General features: G+C 46.6%; 1 protein-coding gene across 2 annotated transcripts in view; it reads left to right on the top strand.

The window, feature by feature from the left end:
- Positions 1-1,395: 1,395 nt before the first annotated feature.
- LOC147117365 (serum paraoxonase/arylesterase 2-like) overlaps positions 1,396-21,503 on the top strand; it is a 102,821-nt gene continuing 82,713 nt past the window's right edge. The window contains exons 1-3 of one of the 2 annotated variants that reach the window (XM_085988322.1): positions 1,396-1,560; positions 5,836-5,893; positions 7,269-7,434. In XM_085988322.1, coding sequence (XP_085844448.1) covers positions 1,442-1,560; positions 5,836-5,893; positions 7,269-7,434 — 343 coding nt within the window. In that variant the 5' untranslated portion in view covers positions 1,396-1,441. Of the gene's footprint in view, positions 1,561-4,219; positions 5,894-7,268; positions 7,435-21,503 lie in introns of those variants that run through there. The other variant, XM_085988321.1, reaches the window with a different exon arrangement.

The raw sequence follows: 21,503 nt of genomic DNA, 5'->3' as shown, positions 1-21,503 counted from the left end.
GGCCCCTGCAAAGCCACATGCATGCAGTCAATGGCGCCCTGGACCATGGGGAAGCCCGCTATTCTTGCAAATCCTATTGCGCGCTATTGCTGCTTGTCCAGGGTCATGGGGAAGGAGATGTACTGATGTCTCCTTTTAAAGAGGGCATTCGTGACTTGACGGATGCAGCAATGCACCGCGAACTGGGAGACATTGGCAATGTCCCCAGTAGCGGATTGGAAGGAGCCAGTGGCATAGAAGTTGAGAGCCACTGTCACCTTCACTGCCACCGACAGAGATGTCCTGCTCCTCAGTTGAGGCTACAGATCTGGCTGAAGCAGGTGGCAGAGCTCAGTGACCACCTCCCTGCTGAATCGAAGCCTCCGAAAACACTGCTCCTCAGACATGTTGAGGTATGAGAACGTTGGCGGAATACCCTGGGAGGGTAAGGCCTCCTGTGCCGATGCCTGTTGGCCCTCCTCCGTCTGACCATGATTGGCACTCTCTCTCGGCGTCTCTGAGCCCTCTCAATGCAATGGAGAAACCCAACGTTTCCACCCATTGCAGCCCCCATAGTATGTGGCCACTCAAGGTTATGCCAGTGAAAAATCAAATCAACTACAAAGTTCTGGGCCGAAGCCAGAAGTACCTGTGCGAGCGCTGACTCAATGTAGAAAGCTCTCTCCCTTTGTCTCTCTGCAAATCTCTCTCTCTCTCACAGAAGAAGTGGTCCAAAATGGCTACCACTAAGAAGCCAGGAAGAGCCCCCTTTAAATAGCGTCCCCCAGCCCCACAGCGACTGGGCACCATTCCAGTCAACCAGTCGCTGGTAGCGCCAGGCGGAAAGGATGGGGGCGCCACTGAAGTTCCGGTTCAGGGTCCCCCAAGGGCGTTGCACCATGAAATGACGTCAGGATCTGCGCGCGCAGCTGAGCGGGCATTGCAGTTTTGCGCCGTCGCTAAATGTCCACTCAATTTCGCGAGAGGAGCAGGTCTCGTTGCGCCCGGGCGCTAGCCGCATCGCGCCCCACTTATCGCCCTCTTACGGCGCTAACGGATGGCGCTAACAACTGAATTTCTCCCCCAAGGTGTCTGGAGAAAAATACCTTGAGTAAGAAAAGGCATTTTTTATAAACATTAAAGTATGCTGGTAAACGCTGTTTCTGTGTAAAAGTAAATGTGGTCCAACTATTTATTTATGTGTGTGTGAGCAAGATTACTGGTCTGCGTGAGCACAATTCACATGTAATGCTGTAGCAAAGGCAGCTACCTTATTACATTTATCTAATATAGACAAGCATATAAATTGTTTGTTTTTCCATCTAATGGGGTAGAATTTCAACTTCCTGTTTGTGCATAAAACTAACTTCAATCGAAATAAACACCTGGCTGTTTCTATGCTGGGCAGCTGATCCGGACACCAGTTTTATGCCAGTGCAGCAAGTTGAAAATCTATTCCAATATGTTTGAACAGACTGTTAACCTGATCATGTTGTTTCCATTAGTTTGCAGCAATAAGTTGGGTGTATTCAGAGAACTGGATCCAATTGAGCCTGGTAATTGCCATCTGATCAAAGGAATTGGTATGTAGTTCAATTGTTTACTAGAATTCAGCTGTAAAAACGAGAGACTATGAAAATCGAAAGGTAAAATTTCATGCAACAAACATGGATTGTACCAATAGATTTGATGGATTTAATATAGATCTGCAAATGTAGCAGCAGAAGGAATAGCTGAGGTACTAAATGAGTACTTTGGCAGCATTCTCTTCTTTGGTGAATACAGATGCAATGTCACAGTAAGAGGTACTAGAGAAATTGGATCAGATAAAAATAGATAGAGGAAGTACTTAAAAAGTTGGCAGCGCTCAAAGTAGAAAAATCACTTGGTCTGAATGGGATGCATCCTAGGTTGCTGAGGTAAGTAAGGTTGGCAATAGCAAAGGCTCTGGCCACAATCTTCCAATCCTCCTTAGATATGGGAGCAGTGCCAGAGGACTAGAGGATTGTAAATGTTACACCCTTGTTCAAAAAACGGGAGAGGGATAAACCCGCAACTATGGGCCAGTTAGCCTAACATCTGTGGCGGGGAAAAGTTTAGAGACAATAATCAGAGACAGAATTGTCACTTGGAAAAATACGGATTAATAAAGCCAACACGGATTTGTTAAAGACAAATCGTGTTTGACGAACTTGATTGTGTTCTTTGATGAAGTAAAGAGAGGGTTGATGAAGGTTGTGCGATTGATTTGTATATGGACTTTGAAAAGGCATTTGATAAAGTACCACAGATTAGATTTGTTAGCAATATTGAAGCCCATGCGATTAAAGGGGAACTAACAGCATGGATACGAAATTGGCTAAGACAGAAAGCAGAGCGTAGTGGTGAACAGTTGTTTTTCAGACTGGAGGGAAGGATACAGTGGTGTCCTCCAAGGGGTCAGTATTAGGACTACTACTTATGACCTGGACTTTGGTATATAGGGCATAATTTCAAAGTTACAAGATGACACGTAACTTGGAAGTGTAGTAACCAGTGAGGAGGATAGTAACAGACTTCAGGAGGACATAGACAGACTGGTGAAATGGACAGACACATGGCAGATGCAATTTAAAGTAAAGCCGTGTGAAGTGATGCATTTTGGTAGGAAGAATGAGGAGAGGCAATGTAAACTAAATGGTACAATTTTAAAGGGGGTGCAGGAACAGAGACCTGGTTGTGTACATACATAAATCTTTGAAGGTGACAGGACAAGTTGAAAAGTCTGTTTAAAAAAAGCAATCTGGATCCTAGGCTTTATAAACCGAGCCATAGAGTACAAAAGCAAGGAAGTTATGCTAAACTTTTATAAATCACTGGTTACGCCCCAGCTGGAGTATTGTGTCCAATTCTGGGCACCACACTTTAGGAAGGATGTCAAGGCCTTGGAAAGGGTGCAGATAAAATTTACTAGAATGTTACCAGGGATGAGTGACTTAAGTTACGTGGCGAGACTGGAGAAACTGGGATTGTTTTCCTTACAGCAGAGATTGCTAAGGGGCGAGAAAACTGTCTCTCTCCCTACTCTATCAAAGCCCCTCATAATTTTCAACACTTCTATTGGGTCTCCCCTTAACCTTCTCTGCTCTAAGGAAAACAATCCCAGATTCTCCAATTTCTCCACATAACTAAACTTCTCTCATCCCTGGTATCATTCTGGTAAACCACCTCAGTACCCTCTCCCAAGGCCTTGATATCCTTCCTAAAGTGTGGTGCCCAGAATTTTACACCATACTCCAGCTGAGGCCTAACCAGAGATTTGGAAAGGTTTAGCAGACATACTTGTTTTGTATTCAGTGCCCCTATTTACAATGCCAAGTATCCCATACTCTTTAACCACCTTATCAACTTGCCCTGCTGTCTTCAAGGTTTGTGAATATACACTGCAGATCCCTCTGCTCTTGCACCCTCAACCGTACATTTACACTGCCTCTCCATGTTGTTCCTCCCAAAGTGCAGCACTTCACACTCATCTGCATTAAATTGCATTTGCCACGTGCCTGCCCATTTCAGTCTGTCTATGTCCTGAAGTCTGCTACTATCCTTCTCACTGTTTACTACTTTGCAAGTTTTATATCATTCTGTGATTCAGTACTGGCTCCTGCGTACTGTCTGGGATCAATTCCTCTGCCAGATGTTCGTTTCCTTTCTGCTTCAGTTCATCACGCAGCTTGGTTCTATGGAAGAGCCCTTTTGATGATTATAGCTGGTAGGTGACACGTTTTTGAAGTTATGGTTGTGGGACGTGGCTGGGACTACTTTCTGACGGTATTGGTGTGAGGAGTTCACAGCTCAATGAGGATTAGCATATGCTGGGCATATAGTTCCACACTACCTTGTATAGTTTGCCACAAATAACTGACAACAACCTGTATTTATATAGCACCTTTAACTTTGTAAAATGTCCCAAGACGCTTGACAGGAGTATTATAAGACAAAAATTTGTCACCGAGCCACATAAGGAGAAATTTAAGGCAGAAGCTTGGTCAAAGAGATGGGCTTTAAGGAGAGGCTTAAAGGAGGAAAGAGAGGTTTAGGGAGGGAATCCCAGAGCTTCGGGCTTAGGCAACAGAAGGCATGGCCACCAATGGTTGAGCAATTATAATCAGGGATGCTCAAGAGGGCAGAAATAGAGGAGTACAGATATCTCTGTTGAGGGGTGGGAGGGGTTGGGTTGTGGGGCAGGAGCAAGTTAGAGCTGAGGAGGGGCGAGGCCATGGAGGGATTTGAAAACACTACCATACCATATACATACCAGATTAGGGCTCATGGGGTTGGGGGTAATATCGTAGCATGGATAGAGGGTTGGTTAACGGACAGAAAACAGAGAGTAGGGATAAACGGATCTTTTTTAGGTTGACCGGCTGTAACTAGTGGGGTGCCACAAGGATCAGTGTTGGGGCCTCAGATATTTACAATCTATATTAATGACCTAGTTGAGGGGACCGAGTGTAATGTATCCAAGTTTGCTGATGATACAAAGCTAGGTGGGACAGTAAGCTGTGAGGAGAACAGAGTCTGCAAAGGGATATAGATAGACTAAGTGAGTGGGCAGTAAGGTGGCAAATGGAGTATAATGTAGGGAAATGTGAGGTTATTCACTTTGGAAAGAAGAATAGAAAAACAGATTTTTAAATGGTGTGAAACTTTCAAATGTTGGTGTTCAGAGAGATTTAGGTGTCCTCATGCAAGAAACACAGCAAGCAATAAGGAAGGCAAATGGCATGTTGGCCTTTATTGCAAGGGAGTTGGCGTTTAAGAGTAAGGAAGTCTTGCTACAATTGTACAGGGCCTTGGTGAGACCACACCTGGAGAACTGTGCACAGTTTTGGTCTCCTTATCTAAGGAAGGATATACTTGCCTTGGAGGCGGTGCAACGAATGTTCACTAGATTGATTCCTGGCATGAGAGGGCTGTCCTATGATGAGAGATTGTGTAGAATGGGCCTATACTCTCTGGAGTTTAGAAGAATGAGAGGTGAACTCATTGAAACATACAAGATTCTGAAGGGGATTGACAGGGTAGATGCTGAGAGGTTGTTTCCCCTGGCTGGAGTGCCTAGAACTAGGGGGCATAGTCTCCGGATAAGGGGTCGGCCATTTAATTTCTTCACTCAGAGGGTTGTGAATCTTTGGAATTCTCTGCCCCAGAGGGCTTTGGATGCTGAGTCTTTGAGTATATTTAAGGCTGAGAAAGATAGATTTTTGGACTGTAGGGGAATCAAGGGATATGGAGATCGGGTGGGAAAGTCAAGTTGAGGTAGATGATCAGCCATGATCTTATTGAATGGCGGAGCAGGCTCGAGGGGCCATCTGGCCTACTCCTGCTCTTATTTCTTATGTTCTTAGTGAAGCTAGAAGAACTGCTTTACTAAATAGCAAGATTTTCTTCTGTTTATTATTGGGTTTGGTTCCTGCTATGCATTCAGCCTCTATTCCAGTAATATTTTCTCTTAAGCATTTGCCTTTTCCTCTGTCCTCCCTGCTCCTGTGACCATCTTGGTAGCTTCTGCTGGATCTATACTCTGATGGCCACTGGGCATTGTCTGATTGTTCCTCCCATAGATAGAAGGTAATCAAAATCCAGGGGGAAAGTCAATCAAAATCTGAAGGAAAAGATGAAGCTATGGCTTTGATTAAATATTTCACCTTTTAGTTTATTGGATATAAAAAAATATTCTACTTGTTACCTAAATTTAGTAAGTTATTTGTTCCTTTATTACTCTTGTAATGTTTTCTGTATCCTGCAGACTAATGTGCCATTTTTTTTTGTTCTCCTTCATTGACGGAGAAACTGAATGGAATATTTTTCTGTTCCTGGGTATGGTTCCGAAGATATTAACATTCTCCCTGGAGGGTTGGCCCTTATCAGCTCTGTGAGTCTGCATTTGATATTTATCTAATCGACTAGTTTAAAAAACTGTAATTCAAAGGCATTAGAAAGCAAATATTTACATAAACTAAACAATCTATGTTCAGGATTTTTTATTTTAATGGTAGCATGTTTACTTTTCATAGGTCAATACACCGGGGGTTTAGTGCTATAGGAATGAAATGGGTTATCTTTTCCTTACCTAGCCTCGTCATGAGAGAATTGAATTTTGTTTAAGGGAAACGTGAGCAATAAAAGTGCAAATATCCTCCAATGTATGGATTTTAATTTGAATGTCCATACAATGCCATTCATTTACTTTATAAAGTGATGTACCTAAGCCTCTGAAGGGGTACTGTTTCACACTTCAACAACCAGTACAAGTGCACTGTTTAAAAAACTTTACTAATGTAAAAAACCTAATTAGAAATAATATCTGATTTGGTGTTTGTGAGGAGGCTGGAACCATAGAATTTTATAGCACAGGAGGAGGTCATTTAGTCCTGTGCTGGCTCTCTGATAAAGTTATCCATTTAGTCCCATTTGCCTATACCTTTATTTAAAAGAAAATATGCTTCCCTTTGAAAAGCAATTGGCATTGATTCTGCTTCCACTGCTATTTCTGGTAGGGCATTCAATGAGCCACCAATCCTCTATGTAAATAAATAAATACACAAATAAATAAATAAAAATCCCTTAACTGGTCCCTTCATAGTTTTGGTTATGATCATGAATTTGTGCCCTCAAATCATTGGCTCACTGACCAGTGGAAATAGTTTTCCCAGCGTACTTTATTAAAATGCCTTATTTTGAACACACATATCAGATCTCCTTTTACTCTGGAGCAGGATTTCAACATTTCATCTTTCTTCCTCTTAAAATATAGTGGCCGGGAGCTATTTTTCTCATTTTAAAATGTGCCAAACATTTCAAACTAAATTCAAAATGTGTCTGGTTTGCAGCTAAATTGAGGGTTTTATATGATAATTTTTTGTAATTCAATTTAAAGTGGTACACAGATCAGCTAGTAGTATAGTTTGAATCTGTATGTATGCCATATTGTGTTTTAACAAAGCTTTGGCATAAACTTCCATTGGTTGATTAATGGGTGAGCTATGGTGCAGTTATACTGCAGATACTGCTTGATACCAGTACCCAGTTTACAACAACAAGTTATACTGTCTTATTCTCTGCTGTAAACTTCTATAATTCTATAAATATGTGAAGAGTAACTACTTTAAAATTCTGAAAAGTACAGATTATTATACCTAGAGGTTTAAGTTCCAGAGCTTTACATTGAACATGCTTTATTTCTATTACCACAAATCACAACCTGTTGTGTGTTTTCCCTGTTTCTTGTTTTTACACTTGCTTTTAAGGGCCTGAAATATCCATTGCTGTCTAGCTTTGCCCCTGATCAACCAGGGCAGATTCTCCTAGTGGATCTAAATAAACCAGTCCTGACAGCTGTTGAACTGAGAATCAGTCGTGGGTTTGATGTGGAATCCTTTAACCCACATGGGATGAGTACATATATAGATGAAGGTAATAGTCCTGAAAGTTACTGTTTATTTGGGGGAACTCCGGATCAGAAAAGTACTATTAATCAATATGGTGAGAATGGAAAGTCCTTGGATGGCTTCCCAATTAAATGTAGAATTTATTTTGATGTTTTCCTGTTGTTTAGCAGTAGGAACAGAATTACAAATGAAGGCTATTTTAACTCTTCATAAGAACTGGTTAATCAAACTTTGTGGTGGGAAAGAGGGTGAAAAAGGGGCATGACGTTGATCTCAGATGGCTGGGCTCTAGTTTACATGTTTAGCATTAAGTATATTTTCTTTCTAATTGTCTTAGGTTACTGCACATTGTTGGGTTTCGACTGATGAAAGTGAGGCAGAGTAGAGCTTAATGTGGCCAATCCAGAACTGATGATGATTGACTGGGCCAGTTGTGAAGTAGCTTGAGTTTGTGTCCCTTGGACTTAACAACAACAACTTGTATTTATATAGTGCTTTTAAAGGAAATGAAGCTGGGAATTATAGCAATGGTGAGTGACTTGTTGGGAACAAGGGTGTCCAAAGCAGAGACAATGGAGCAGATGAGCAGGTTAATAGCAGCAGTGGTGATGTGATGAGTAGAGGCCAGAGGAGAGGGAGCTGGGAGCTTGTGTGAATTTGTAAAGGAGCTGTGGAAGTTTCTTTTTCTAGGAACAAACGGTGAGGCTGGCTGCAAATTATGTCGATCCACAGAGGCTTCAATTTTCTTTTATTATGGAGCAGATCTTTCCTTTTGTATCAACGAAGTACAGACTGCTTTTCAGACACTAAACCACCAACTGTCCACGCCTACAAAATGGCAAGGTTAAAGGGCTGGCTGTGAGTGTGGGTGGAAGAGTTTGTGTGAAAGTGATATTGAATGAGAATTGGGAGGAGAGATGCTGGAGGAGAGGGAGCTAATGGATTTCAGCCATTGTTGCAATCGCTAAGCATTAGGAGTTTTTGCAAAGGCTAAGAGAAGGGATCTCTGTGATGAAGCAGCTGTGGGGCATGGGAGGGCAGTAGACAACAGTCATTTTAAATGAGATAGAAGGTGAGATGCTGGAGTGAGGAACATGCCAGAGGAGTAGGTACAGAGAAGTATCACCACCTTGGCAGTTTGGCCGAGGCAAGTGATGGAATGTGTAGCCAGCAGGTTTTGCTAATAGGGAGGGTTTACTGGCCATAACTCGTGTTTCTGTCAGGGCCAGAATGACAGTAGATTAATCCATGATGTTATGCACAGTGAGGGCCTTTTTTGTCAATGAGCAAACTTTCTAGAGGGCCATGGGGAGTGGGATAATGATTGACGTCCACTGGCAGGGTCAGGGATAATTTAGAGTCAGTGAAGAAGAAAAGAGGGATGGGGAAGTAACTAGAGAGGTTAATCTCTTGGGAATGAGCTGGGTGGGGTGGTCGCCAGGATAAGATTGTTGGAGTTGTTGCTCTGGGTGAGCCAGAAATGAGAGTCATGATGGGCATGGTAGAGAATACAGAGAGGGGAAGCAGAGGGAGTGGGGTCATTTTCAAGAGGGACCTTAGCATGGGATGGCAACTCTGAGAAGTAGGCTGGGAAATAGTGTTGAGTGGGGATAGGGATCAAAAGGAGTGTAGTTCTGAAAAAGATGGAGTTGGAAAGCTACATAGCTGGGTGAGAGAAGGACAGCAGAGCTGGACCACTTGCGAGTAGATGTAGAGGGAGACCTTCGATTAAATGGACCAGTTGCAGAGAGTTAGCCACTATGAGGGAAATTCTTAAAGGAGAATCTTTGAGCTGGCAACCAGTCTAGTATCCTGAGGGCCTGTCTTAAGAGGGTGGTTGATGCTTTGCCTCAATTTCACCTCCATTTCAGAAGGGCAACTTTTAACTGAATTGCTACAAGTTTTGTTTCCAGATCAGCCATTTTGATCTGAGATGTTGAAACTGGGCGGGAAGAGACTTTCCACCAGTCTGTGCCGGAGCTGAACCTAGGTTACATAGTCAAAAATGGGACTTGTGCTGGCCCATGGTGCAGGCTCACCTGCTCCAGTAGCTTGGAGGCAGATTCAACCGGGGTGGGGGCTGGGGGGCAGGCTATGCTAGGTTTTGCAATAGGAATCCCTCTCCTTAATTGGAATAGGTTACAGGTTTAGGAAAAACCTTCTAGTGTACAGCAAGAGCACTTGGCAGGAAATTATGAACCATCCTGCCTGAAGTTCAATCCAGTAAAAGTAATGAATGGGAAATCGCAAGCTTGGGGTATGCAATTCCCCAATGTATACTCCCAACATGCTTCAGTAGCATAGAGTGGAAAATGTACCTCTTTGTGCATTTCTTAAGTTTCCTTAACCAACAATTACTTCATAAAATGTTCAAAGTTCAACTTTTGCAGTACTTTTGAAGTGTAGTCACTGTAGTAATGTAGGGAAATATGGCAACCTATTTGCACACAGCAAGCTCTCACAAACAGCAATGAGATAATGACCAGATAATCTGTTTCAGTAATGTTGCTTGAAGGATACATATTGGCTAGGACACTGGGGAGAATTTCCCTGCTCTTTGAATAGTGCCATGGGATCTTTTACATCCACCTGAGAGGGTAGACAGGGGCCCCGATTTTCTGCCAGCCGTCGGGCGGGTTTTCATGCGGGCGGGGTCCGAAAATCGCCGAAATAGGGGGTCGCGACACCCACCCCGCCTGATTCCCTGCCCTGTGACTTTCGGACCGCTGTTTCTCCGCGACTCGAATCAGTCCCGCCCGCCGCTGGCGGGACTGGCCGTCGGACCCTGATCACCAATTATTGGTAAGTTTAATGCCATTTTAGGGTGCCCATGCGATTTTCAGGGGTTCCCCACGCTAAACACGCCTGTGGGGAACCCCGCTGATGAAACCTGGCGTGAAGCTTGCCGACTTGCTTGCTCTCGGCTGCAGGTCATTCGGGAAAGCTGCGATTTAAAGGGACAGCATTTGTATGTTGAAGGACCTTGCTGTTGCAGGCTTGGGGCTACTTCTTCAAGGCTTAGGCACAGCTGTGGAAGGTTGGAGCCTCACACACTTCTCCAATGTGATCTCCTGGGAAGCACCGCTCGGCACTATCACTCAGCGCTTCCTCAGCGGAGGCATCTACCAGAAGCATGGGACACCTTTTTTTCCTTCCCTTCTTGCAATTAGAGGATCTCCAGCAGCAGAGGTGGCAGCAGCAGAACCAGGAACAGCAGGATGAGCATCAGGAGCACCAGGCTGCTGCTCACTCACCTGAAGCTGCACAGGCCAGAAGGGGCCAGTGCTTGGAAGTGGCTTGAGAGCACCTTGCTGCGCTTTAGGGGGTCATGGGGACCCGTATCTGCACTGGCAGTCCTACTCAGAAGGACATAAGAACATAAGAAGTAGGAGCAGGAGTAGGCCATACGACCCCTCGGGCCTGCTCCGCCATTCAATAGGATCATGGCTGATCCGAACTTAGACTCACGTCCACTTCCCTGCCCTCTCCCCGTAACCCCTTATTCCCTTATCAGCTCGGAAACTGTCTATCTCAGTTTTAAATTTATTTAATGTCGCAGCTTCCACAGCTCTCTGAGGTAGCAAATTCCATAGATTTACTACCCTCTGAGTGAAGAAGTTTCTCCTTGTCTCAGTTTTGAAAGGGCAGCCCCTTAATTCTAAGATTATGCCCCCTAGTTCTACTCTCACCCATCAGTGGAAACATCCTCACCGCATCCACCCAATCAAGCCCCCTCACAATCTTATATGTTTCGATAAGATCGCCTCTCATTCTTCTGAATTCCAATGAGTAGAGGCCCAACCTACTCAACCTTTCCTCATAAGTCAACCCCCTCATCTCCGGAATCAACCGAGTGAACCTTCTCTGAACTGCCTCGAAAGCAAGTATATCTTTTCTTAAATATGGAAACCAAAACTGTACGCAGTATTCCAGGTGTGGCCTCACCAGTACTCTGTATAACTGCAGCAAGACTTCCCTGCTTTTATACTCCATCCCCCTTGCAATAAAAGCCAAGATTCCATTGGCCTTCCTGATCACCTGCTGTACCTGCATACTAACCTTCTGTGTTTCATGCACCAGGACCCCCAGATCCCTTTGTACTCTAGCACTTTGCAGTTTCTCTCCATTTAGATAACAACTTGCTCTTTGATTTTTTTCTGCCAAAGTGCATAACCTCACACTTTCCAACATTATATTCCATCTGCCAAATTTTTGCCCACTCACTTAGCCTGTCTATGTCCTTTTGCAGGTTTTTTATGTCCTCCTCACTCACTCCTTTCCCTCCCATCTTTGTATCATCGGCAAACTTGGATACGTTGCACTCGGTTCCTTCCTCCAAAACGTTAATATAGATTGTAAAGAGTTGGGGTCCCAGCACTGACCCCTGCGGAACACCACTAGTTACTGATTGCCAACCCGAGAATGAACCATTTATCCCAACTCTCTGTTTTCTGTTAGATAGCCAATCTTCCACCAATGCCAGTATATTTTCAATTTTAATTTTTTTTATTTGTCACATAACCAAATACAATAAGTGAAATCCAGTCAGTGAAATGCTTTTTTCTTAACGAGCCGAGCGCACCAAGCAGCAAAGGACACTTAGCTGCCTGGTACGCACGGAGCCCGCAAGGACGGCAGCCATCTTCATCGGCGCCATCACAATAGGGTCCGCTCTCGCCTCGCTCCGCCTTTCCCACACTCCTGCCCGACAATCTTCAGCCGCCGTGGTACCGACGTCCTGGGGCCTGCTTCTCCCTGGCTCTCCTTCCACCCGGTCTGACCTCCGAGCCTCCCGCAGTGTCCGACATTCCAGGGCCTGCTTTTCCTGCCCTCGGTCCACTGGCCGCCTCCCCTCCTACCGGTTCGACCCCAATCCCGTGATTTTTTATCTTGTGCAGTAATCTTTTGTGTGGCACCTTGTCAAATGCCTTTTGGAAGTCCAAATACACCACATCCACTGGTTCCCCTTTATCCACCCTGTTTGTTACGTCCTCAAAGAATTCAAGCAAATTTGTCAAACGTGACTTCCCCTTCGTAAAACCATGCTGACTCTGTCCGATTAAATTATGCTTATCCAAATGTCCTGTTACTGCTTCCTTAATAATGGACTCCAACATTTTACCAACCACAGATGTTAGGCTAACTGGTCTATAGTTTCCAGCCTTTTGTCTACCTCCCTTTTTAAATAAGGGCGTTACATTAGCAGTTTTCCAATCTGCTGGGACCTTTCCTGAATCCAGGAAGTTTTGGAAAATTACCACCAATGCATCCTATTGCTACTTCTCTCAAGACCCTAGGATGTAAGCCATCAGGTCCAGGGGATTTATCCGCCTTTAGTCCCATTATCTTACCGAGTACCACCTCCTTAGTGATTTTAATCGTGTTTAGCTCCTCCCCCCCCCCCCATAGCCCCCTGTTTGTCTAGTGTTGGGATATTTTTAGTGTCCTCTACTGTAAAGACTGATACAAAATATTTGTTCAGCGTTTTTGCCATCTCCATGTTCCCCACCACTAGTTTCCTGCTCTCGTCCTCTAAAGGACCAACATTCACTTTAGCCACCCTTTTTCTTTTTATATAACTGTAGAAACTCTTGCTATCTGTTTTTATATTTTTTGCGAGCTTACTTTCATAATCTATCTTCCCTTTCTTAATTAATCTTTTAGTTATTCTTTGCTGGCTTTTAAATGCTTCTCAATCTTCTATCCTCCCACTAGATTTGGCTACTTTATATGCCCTTGTTTTCAGTCGGATACTATCCTTTATTACTTTACTTAGCCACGGATGGCTGTCTTTTCTTTTATGCCCCTTTTTCCTCACTGGAATATATTTATCTTGAAAGTTGTGAAATATCTCCTTGAATGTACACCACTGCTCATGTACCGTCTTACACTTTAATCTATTTTCCCAGTCCACTTTAGTCAACTCTGCTCTCATACCTTCATAGTCTCCTTTATTTAAGCTTAGTACGCTGGTTTGAGATCCAACTCTCTCACCCTCCAACTGAATTTGGAATTCAACCATGTTATGGTCACTCATTCCAAGGGGATCCTTTACTAGGACATTTTTTATTAATCCTGTCTCATTACACAGGACCAGATCTAAGATTGCCTGCCCCCTGGTTGGTTCAGTTACATACTGCTCAAGGAACCCGTCCCTAATGCACTCTATGAACTCTTCCTCAAGGCTGCCCTGCCCAATTTGATTTGTCCAGTCAATATGAAAGTTAAAATCCCCCATGATTATAGCTGTTCCCTTATTACAAGCCCCAACTATTTCCTGATTTATACTCCGACCAACAGATTTGCAACTGTTAGGAGGCCTATAGACTACGCCCACCAGTGACTTTTTCCCCTTATTATTCCTTATCTCCACCCAAACTGTTTCACTATCCTGATCCTTTGACCCAATATCATTTCTCACTAGTGCATCCTTTATTAACATAGCCACCCCACCTCCCTTTCCTTCCTGTCTGTCCTTCCTAATTTCCAATACCCCTGGATGTTTAGTTCCCAGTCATGGTCACCTTGCAGCCATGTTTCTGTAATGGCCACCAGATCATACTCATGTGTAGTTATTTGTACCGTCAACTCATCTATTTTGTAACGAATGCTGCGTGCATTCAGATAAAGAACTTTTAAATATGTTTTGTGACAATTTATTCCTGCTTTTACCCCCTTTACTACTCTACCTTTATATTTATACATTCTGTCCCTTCCTGACACGCTCTGGTTTTTAATTCCCCCACTGCTACCTTGCTCTATTGCCTTCTCCGCTGACATTTTTATTTTTCGCTCTCTTGAAACCTCCCCCCCCACTAATTAGTTTAAAGCCCTCACTACAGCCCTAGTTATTCAATTCGCCAGGATTCTAGTCCCAGCACTGGCCAAGTGAAGTCCATCCCAACGGAACAGCTCTCTCCCGTCCCAGTACTGGTGCCATGAAGGTCTGGTTTCTCTGTTCAATAGATGGCCAACGCTCCTCAAGAGATGTCATTCTCTTATGAGCACTCACCATGTTTTCCGTACCCTGGCGAGTTATCTCCTCCATGGAGGTTGCCAACCTTTCCATGGTGATGCGTTCCTGCGCCAATGACTCCACAAATGCTCTGCTCATGGTCGCTATGGACTCCTCCATTCGCTCCACACTCACAGCGACCCTGGAGACAATACCTGCCAGAGACTCCTGCCTCTGTGCATGGAGATCCATCACCTCTTCTCTTGCGGATGGACCCAGAGGCAAAGGGCCGACATGCAGCGCAGCTGAGCTGAGCTGGCAGAGTCCTGCGCCCTCCGACGAGGACTCTCCACTGCTGTCCCTGTCTCCAGAATCTGCTGAGGCTCACTTGTGAGCTGTGAAACACCAGGTGACAACACTACTCTATGTCCCGAAGGTCCCCCTGAAGTGTGAGTGTCTGCGCTGGTGCTGGGTGCGCTTACTTCTGCTGACGCTGTGCCCTCAGAGGTTGGAGCTTCCTCTGAGGAGTCTGGCTGCACAGCCTCTTCCTCCTCCACAGTGGGGACGGGGGCTCTGGATGGTCCTGTGGGGGAGTAGAGGAAGGAGTTAGAAATGTGATGCCAAGGTTACATGCACATTCGAGTTGACATCTGCTGACACCTGCATCCATGCAGCCTTGGTCGCAGTGGGAGGCCTCTTCCTGCCTGACCTAGGGAAGAGGACCTCCCTGTGGGCCCTAACCCCATCCAATAATGCCTGCAGTGAAACTTCGTTGAATTTGGAGGCAGCTCGGGGTCTGGCACTGGCCACAGCTGCTGCAGGCTCCTCTGCCATCCTGTATGGTTCGTTTGGAAGCCAACAGAGGAAGCAATGCTCGCTGTGGACCTTGAAAGCACCACGAATGATGACATCATACTGTGGGGCTTCCTGACTGGAAATGGGCAATTAGCAAGGCTGCCCACACGCTGGAAATTAATTGGCCACTTGAGGGAAAATTGCGTGCAGCTGGCTGACCCATTTTTTTGTGTGTTAGAACCCCACATTCGGGGGAATCTGACCATTTCCCACACAATCCACAAAATCGGGCCTAGGGTCTCTAAAATGATTCGGAACAAATTTTGTAAACTGAATTTGCCATAGAAATATAGTTAATAAAAATAACCATCAACAGTGAAACTACAATCGCAGTTGCTACCAATCTGTGAGCAGTTCATTACAGAAAACACAACTGTTAAGTTTAAATAGATTTGCTTGAAATAAAGCCATACTCGATTTTTGGCTTGTGTGGGAAATGGTCGGGTTTCCCCGAATGTGGGGTTTCTGACACACAAAAAAATGTGTCAGCCAGCTCCACGCAATTTTCCCTCAAGTGGCCAATTAATTCCCAGCATGTGGGCAGCCTTGCTAATTGTCCAATTCGTGTCAGAAAGCCCCACAGTATAATGTCATCATTCGTGGTGCTTTCAAAGTGTCCAGCAAGCTTCTGCACCTCTGCAGGCTTCTCAACCACTCTTGCGCAATGGCAGAGGAGCCTGCACCAGCTGCTGCCAACGGCAGAGGCCGAGCTGCAGCCAAATTCAATGAGACATCATTGCAGACCTTGGTGGATGGGGTAAGGGCCCACAGGGAGGTCCTCTACCCTCGCTCAGGGAGGAAGAGGCCTCTCAAAGAGTCCACGGCTGCCTGGATGGAGGTGGCAGTAGAGGTAAACTCTCTGGGTGTCACCCGTCGCACCTGGCTGCAGTGCAGGAAGTGCTTCCATGACCTTCACTGCACAGGGAAAGCAAGTATGAAGTTTCCATCACCCTCAACCTCATCCTCATTGCCTTTCCCCAACAGCACTCAGCTTCAGCAATCTCTTTTTACACATCCCACTTCACAGTCACATCCATGCACCCTTACCCATTCCATCTCTCTCTATGCTCACATTCACATAACTATTCCACCATCCAGTCTTGTAAATAGTTTTAATGCCATCATTTTCCTGTACATAAAAAATCTGGTGCCAGCTGCTGCAGTTATGGCGTCTGTCATTTGGCGAATGGGGATGTCACATAGAGGCCTTAGGATAACTTGCAGATAACTGCAAGCTGGTCAAAGTTGTTGGAAAGTGCAGGCATGGTCAGTTAAGAAGCAGTGAGGCTGCAGTGTTTGATATACCAGGCTACGCAAATCTGCCCAGGATGAGTGCGTTCCTTGCATTCTGCCCAGCAATGTTCTCATGCACTGGTGCTGCTGGTTGGCGGGCCTTTGCAGGATGCTCGTTTCTGTCCTCCTCCTCCTCCTCCTCCTCCTCAGCATCATCCTCATCTGAGGCGGCTCTGTGAGGAGACTCTTGGTCCTGCGGAATCGGCAAGCCACGATGCTGTGCCATGTTGTGAAGCACACAGCATACCACAACGATTTTGGAGACCCTGGCTGATGAGTACTGAAGCGCAGCAAGCTCCCACAAACAGCAATGTGAAAACGACCAGATAATCTGTTTGTGATGTTAATTGAGGGATAAATATTGGCCAGGACACTGGGGTAACTCCCCTGTTCTTCGACATAATGCCATGGGATCTTTTACATCTACTTGAGAGAGCAAATGGGACCTCTGTTTAACAGCTCATCCGGAAGATGGCACTTCCAACAGTGCAGCACTCCCTCAGCACTGCACTGGAGTGTCAGCCTAGATTTATGTGCTCAAGTCAATGGAGTGGGACTTGAACCCACAACCTTCTGACTCTGAGGCAAGGGTGCTACGCACTGAGCCACAGCTGACACATAGGGCTGGATTTTACCAGCCCTGAGAAGGCGGGTTTGGAGGTGGGACTGCTGGCAAAATCAAAAAGAATGGGAGCGGGTCCCAAACCCGCTCCCAACCCGCCTCCAACCAATCTTCCCGTGAGTCGGGTCCCCGATTTGCGCAGGGACCTGACTCCTAGCACCGGGAAGAGGATTATAGCCACTTAACTGCCTGTTAGCAGGTAGTTAACGGGCAGTTAAGAGGCTTTTTCCCATTTTGAGACTTCTGCTGCGGGCTTCCTGACGTCGGGGAACCCTGCCAGGGTAAGTGAGGCATGCTGTGGGTCTGTTCTAATGTTTGTGTATAGATGACAGCTGCAGAAGTGGTGTGAAGGATCCAATGGGACACTGGTGAGTATCAGAGGTAAGGAGATGTTGGGAAAGTCATTTTTAATGTGTTTAGATTTTTCTGTAAGTGACAAGCTTTGAAGTGTTTGTGTGGCCTCACCTCATTGGGAGAAGTGACAGATCGCTTCTGTAACCTCACCTGCAGCTGTCATCTGTTTTATCCTAAGGAGAGAGTCATTGAAGAGCCTGGGTGCAAGGGCTCACCTTTGTACAATGATTCAGTGTTTGACAGCACCTCAATGTTGTCAAACACTGACAAATCAGCTGTCAAAAATAAATGGTACATGTCCCTTTTTAAGAAACCGGCAGATGAAGTGTCATCAACTGATGTCATCTGACACCAGCTTTCCCTTAACTGGCTGGCAAGCCCATAGGGCGGGCTTAACAAGGCCAATCGGGAAAATAGCACCTGTGCGTCGGACATTGCTGGGGGCGGGACTAGAACCTGGAAGGCAGCAGTCCCGCCCCCAACTCGTCTCGGCAGGTAAAATCCAGCCCAAGGTGAGGGAAATGTGAACTAATGGTAAAATGAAATGTTAATGTGCTTAGCTACGGTTATAAATGATTACGTATAATTTTCAATCCAAGTTATACCTGTTTACTCTTTTTTTTGTCTGTCAACCAATGTTTACCCATACTGCTACATTGTATCTTGTATTCTAAACCTGAACACCTTCTGAAAACCCATGTACACTACATCTGCAGTCCCTCTATCTATTCAGTTGGTCACGTCAAAAAATCCCATTTGTTAACCACGACTTGCCTTTAGCAAATTTGTGCTGGCTGTCCTGGATTAACCTCTATTTCTAAATGCTGGTAATTTATCTCAAATTACACAGATTCTAAAAATTTGCTGATAAGATGTTTGACTAACTGGCCTACAGTTACCTGGATTATCCTTCTCCCATCTTCTTGAGCAAAGATGTTACATAGCTATTCTCCATTCCATGGCAAAATTTTCATAATTAAGGGGGATTGATGAATTGTGGCCAGAGCCTCTGCTATCTCCTCTCTTGACATTTAACAGCCATGGGTACATGCCAACAAGGGCTAGTGACTTGTCTACCTTGGTTTTTTTTTTCGGAACCTATTCTTTTCCTACCGTTATCTCTAACAATTGTTCTATATCCTCCTCTAGAACACTTGGGCCTAGAAATTGGGTTGGTAGCGCCGGCGCTGAGCGCCTAAAGAGACCTAGAATTGGGGCGAAGCCCTATGTTGGGGCGAGCGCTATGAGGATAGCGCCGACTCAGAAATTGACTATACATTTAGCGCCTGCGCTAAGTGTTTGCGCGCGCCCGCGAGCGCAAACGGCTCATGACGTCATTTCAGTGTGCAACGCCTTTTAGGAGCGCCTGAGCACATATTGGGTGGCGCACGGAGCCTTAGCGCCCAGCGCTATTAGTGACAGTTCGAAGGAGGGCTAACAGGCCCTTCTCGGAGTAGGGCGGCGCTATTTAAAGGGGACAGCTCTAGTGCAGAATCTTCTGCCACTTGGCCTGCTCATTGCGATCGCTGCTGGAGAGAGTTGGCGAGCTAATGTGGAGCTAATGTGGAGCGGAGTTGGCGAGCTAATGTGGAGCTAATGTGGAGCGGAGTTCTGGGATTTGAGCTTTACAGTACTTGGGACCTTCAACCCTGTCCGAAGCACTTGCAGCACTACAGAATCTGGAGGGACATTGTTACTGATCTGTGCCACCTGCTTGGTCAGGATCTGCAGCTGCGTGAACGCTGTAGAACCTCTCTGTCCGTGATGGCTACACTGACTGAAGGCCTCCATTTTTATGCCAACGGCTCCTTTCAGTCAGCCATTGGGGACAATGCGACTGTCGCTCAGGCTGCAGTCCGCTGTTGCATCCGGCAAGTGACAGATGCCCTTTATAGGCGAACGCGTCCATTCATAACCTTCCCTCGGACCCTGCACAAGCAGGCGGAGGAGGAGGAGTATGAGGAGGAGGAGGAGGAGTGGGAGGAAGAGCAGGCGGAGGAGGAGGAGGAGGAAGATGGAAGGGCTGCTGAAAGTGGAAGGTCCATTCGTCAGAGGCTCCTCTGGACTCATCTCGACACCCCTGTGGCGGAATGATGAGAGTCTTACCTCATGGGCACTTTGGATGTTTGAGGGCCTCTGCATGCCAGCATCACTGAAAGTAGTCACATGCACCAAGCAACATTTAAACTTCTGTTTATTGACACAAAAGTCTTTCATTACAGCTAAACAACGTAAAGTGAGCAGAAACCATCACTGCCAAAATAAAAGTGACCTGTTCGGCAAAGCAGCAAAACTCAACAAAAATCTGCACCTATAACAGCAGGTGAGGGTGTCCGTGAATTTGGACAAACAAACGTCTCAGCACCTCCCTCTACAACTGGCCCCTTGAGGGAGAATGACTTCTCGTTCGCGCCGGCCACTTCCCTCCCTGCTGCTCCTACGTAATTGCACCCCAGTGGCGGCCTCAAGGCTGGGGGACGCTTGCCGACTGTCTGGATGCGCAGAAGCCCCTGAGGTACGGCCTGGCCGACCTCTGGGCTTGGAGGGTGCGGACGCGGGATGCTTGCTTTGAGCATGGCTGGGAGCAGTGTGGCCTGCAGGTGGTGGCAGCTGCAATGCAGGCGTCCCAGCGCTGGCATGTGCAATGGTCTCCTGCCGAGAGAGGACACCTGCACCATGGTCGGACGACACACTGGCTATCTGAGGGGAGTGGCTCGGCTCATCAGCCACAATCGCAGGCTCCACGGATTCCTGGCCTTGTACGGGAGTGGAAGGGCCCGGGGTGATCCTATCTGATGCAGAGAGGGTGGCTGCAGTGAGACATCGCGTTGCGTCAATCTGGCTGTGGAGGAGCCCAGCAAGTGAATGCGTGGCAACAGTGAGGACCTGTGTGCCAGGTGCCAGTGCTTCGGAGAAGGCCTGGACAGTTCTTCCCATGGCTTCGGACAAGGCAGGAGCCGACCGCTCCACTGCCTCAGACGAGCCCTGCACAGACCTTTCCAGGGATTGTCCGAAGCCCTGAACAGTCCTTTCCATTGCCGACTCAAAGCCGTGGACAGTCCTCTCCATTGTTGGGCCGAAGCCCTGGATAGTCCTGTCCATTGTGGCCCCGAAGCCCTGGATAGACCTGTCCATTGTTTCCCCGAACACCTGGAGAGACCTCTCCATTGTTGCGCCAAAGCCCTGCAGAGTCCTGTCCATTGTTGCCCCGAAGTCCAACATACTCCTAGCCAATGAATCTATTGACTCAGGCATCTTCTCCACTGCAGCCATCAGCTCCGTGTGCCTGATCCGGGCCTGTTTGCTCATCTCTGCCAGGCGCCGGACCTCATCTGCACTCTGTGCAGCAGTCATGACGACCTGCCTTGCCCTGCGGGGAGACGGTGGCCGAACTTGCCTATCCCCCCTGCGTTGCTCCATGCCGCTTGGTCCGGCAACTGGTTCATCCTCAGAGCCACCCCCCCTCCCCTCCAGGGGACTACTATCCCCAGTCTGAAGATGTCTCAGCTCCCCGGATTCTGCAATGGCTGGTCCGGATTCCTCCTGGTCCTCGCCTCCGGTGGCACTGGCACTGGCAGCTTCAGCGTGTTGAGCCCGAGTTGGTGCTGCTTCATCTGAAAGTGGGAGGTGGAAGAGTGGCTTTCGCAAAAGGACAGGTTTGCTGAAAGGCATGCCAGATTGCGGCATGGCTCTGACATGGCTGCACACTGACGATGCATGCTGGCGGGGGGACCAAGTGGAAGGCAACAGATGGAAAAGGTGAGAGTCTTACCCTCGCTGTCGGTAATGGGGTCTGCAGATGCAGTAGTCACTGGACCAGACAGACGTCCTCCAAGTATCTGGTGCACTCTCTCCTCCAGATCCGTGAGAGTGACCACTTGTGCAGGTCCGCCACCGGTTCGACGCTGTTCTTTTCTAATCTGCGCCATCTTCGACTGCAGGGGAAAGAAGGGGAGGTTCTGTTACATGAGGCCTTGAGACATCATCGCATGCCCCCCATTGTGCAAGAGCCCTT

This window comes from Somniosus microcephalus, chromosome 5, assembly GCF_052327205.1.
Source record: "Somniosus microcephalus isolate GS21.2 chromosome 5, FLI_Smic_1.0, whole genome shotgun sequence".
Taxonomy (NCBI): Eukaryota; Metazoa; Chordata; class Chondrichthyes; order Squaliformes; family Somniosidae; genus Somniosus; species Somniosus microcephalus.
This window is presented reverse-complemented; position numbering and strand designations above follow the sequence as displayed.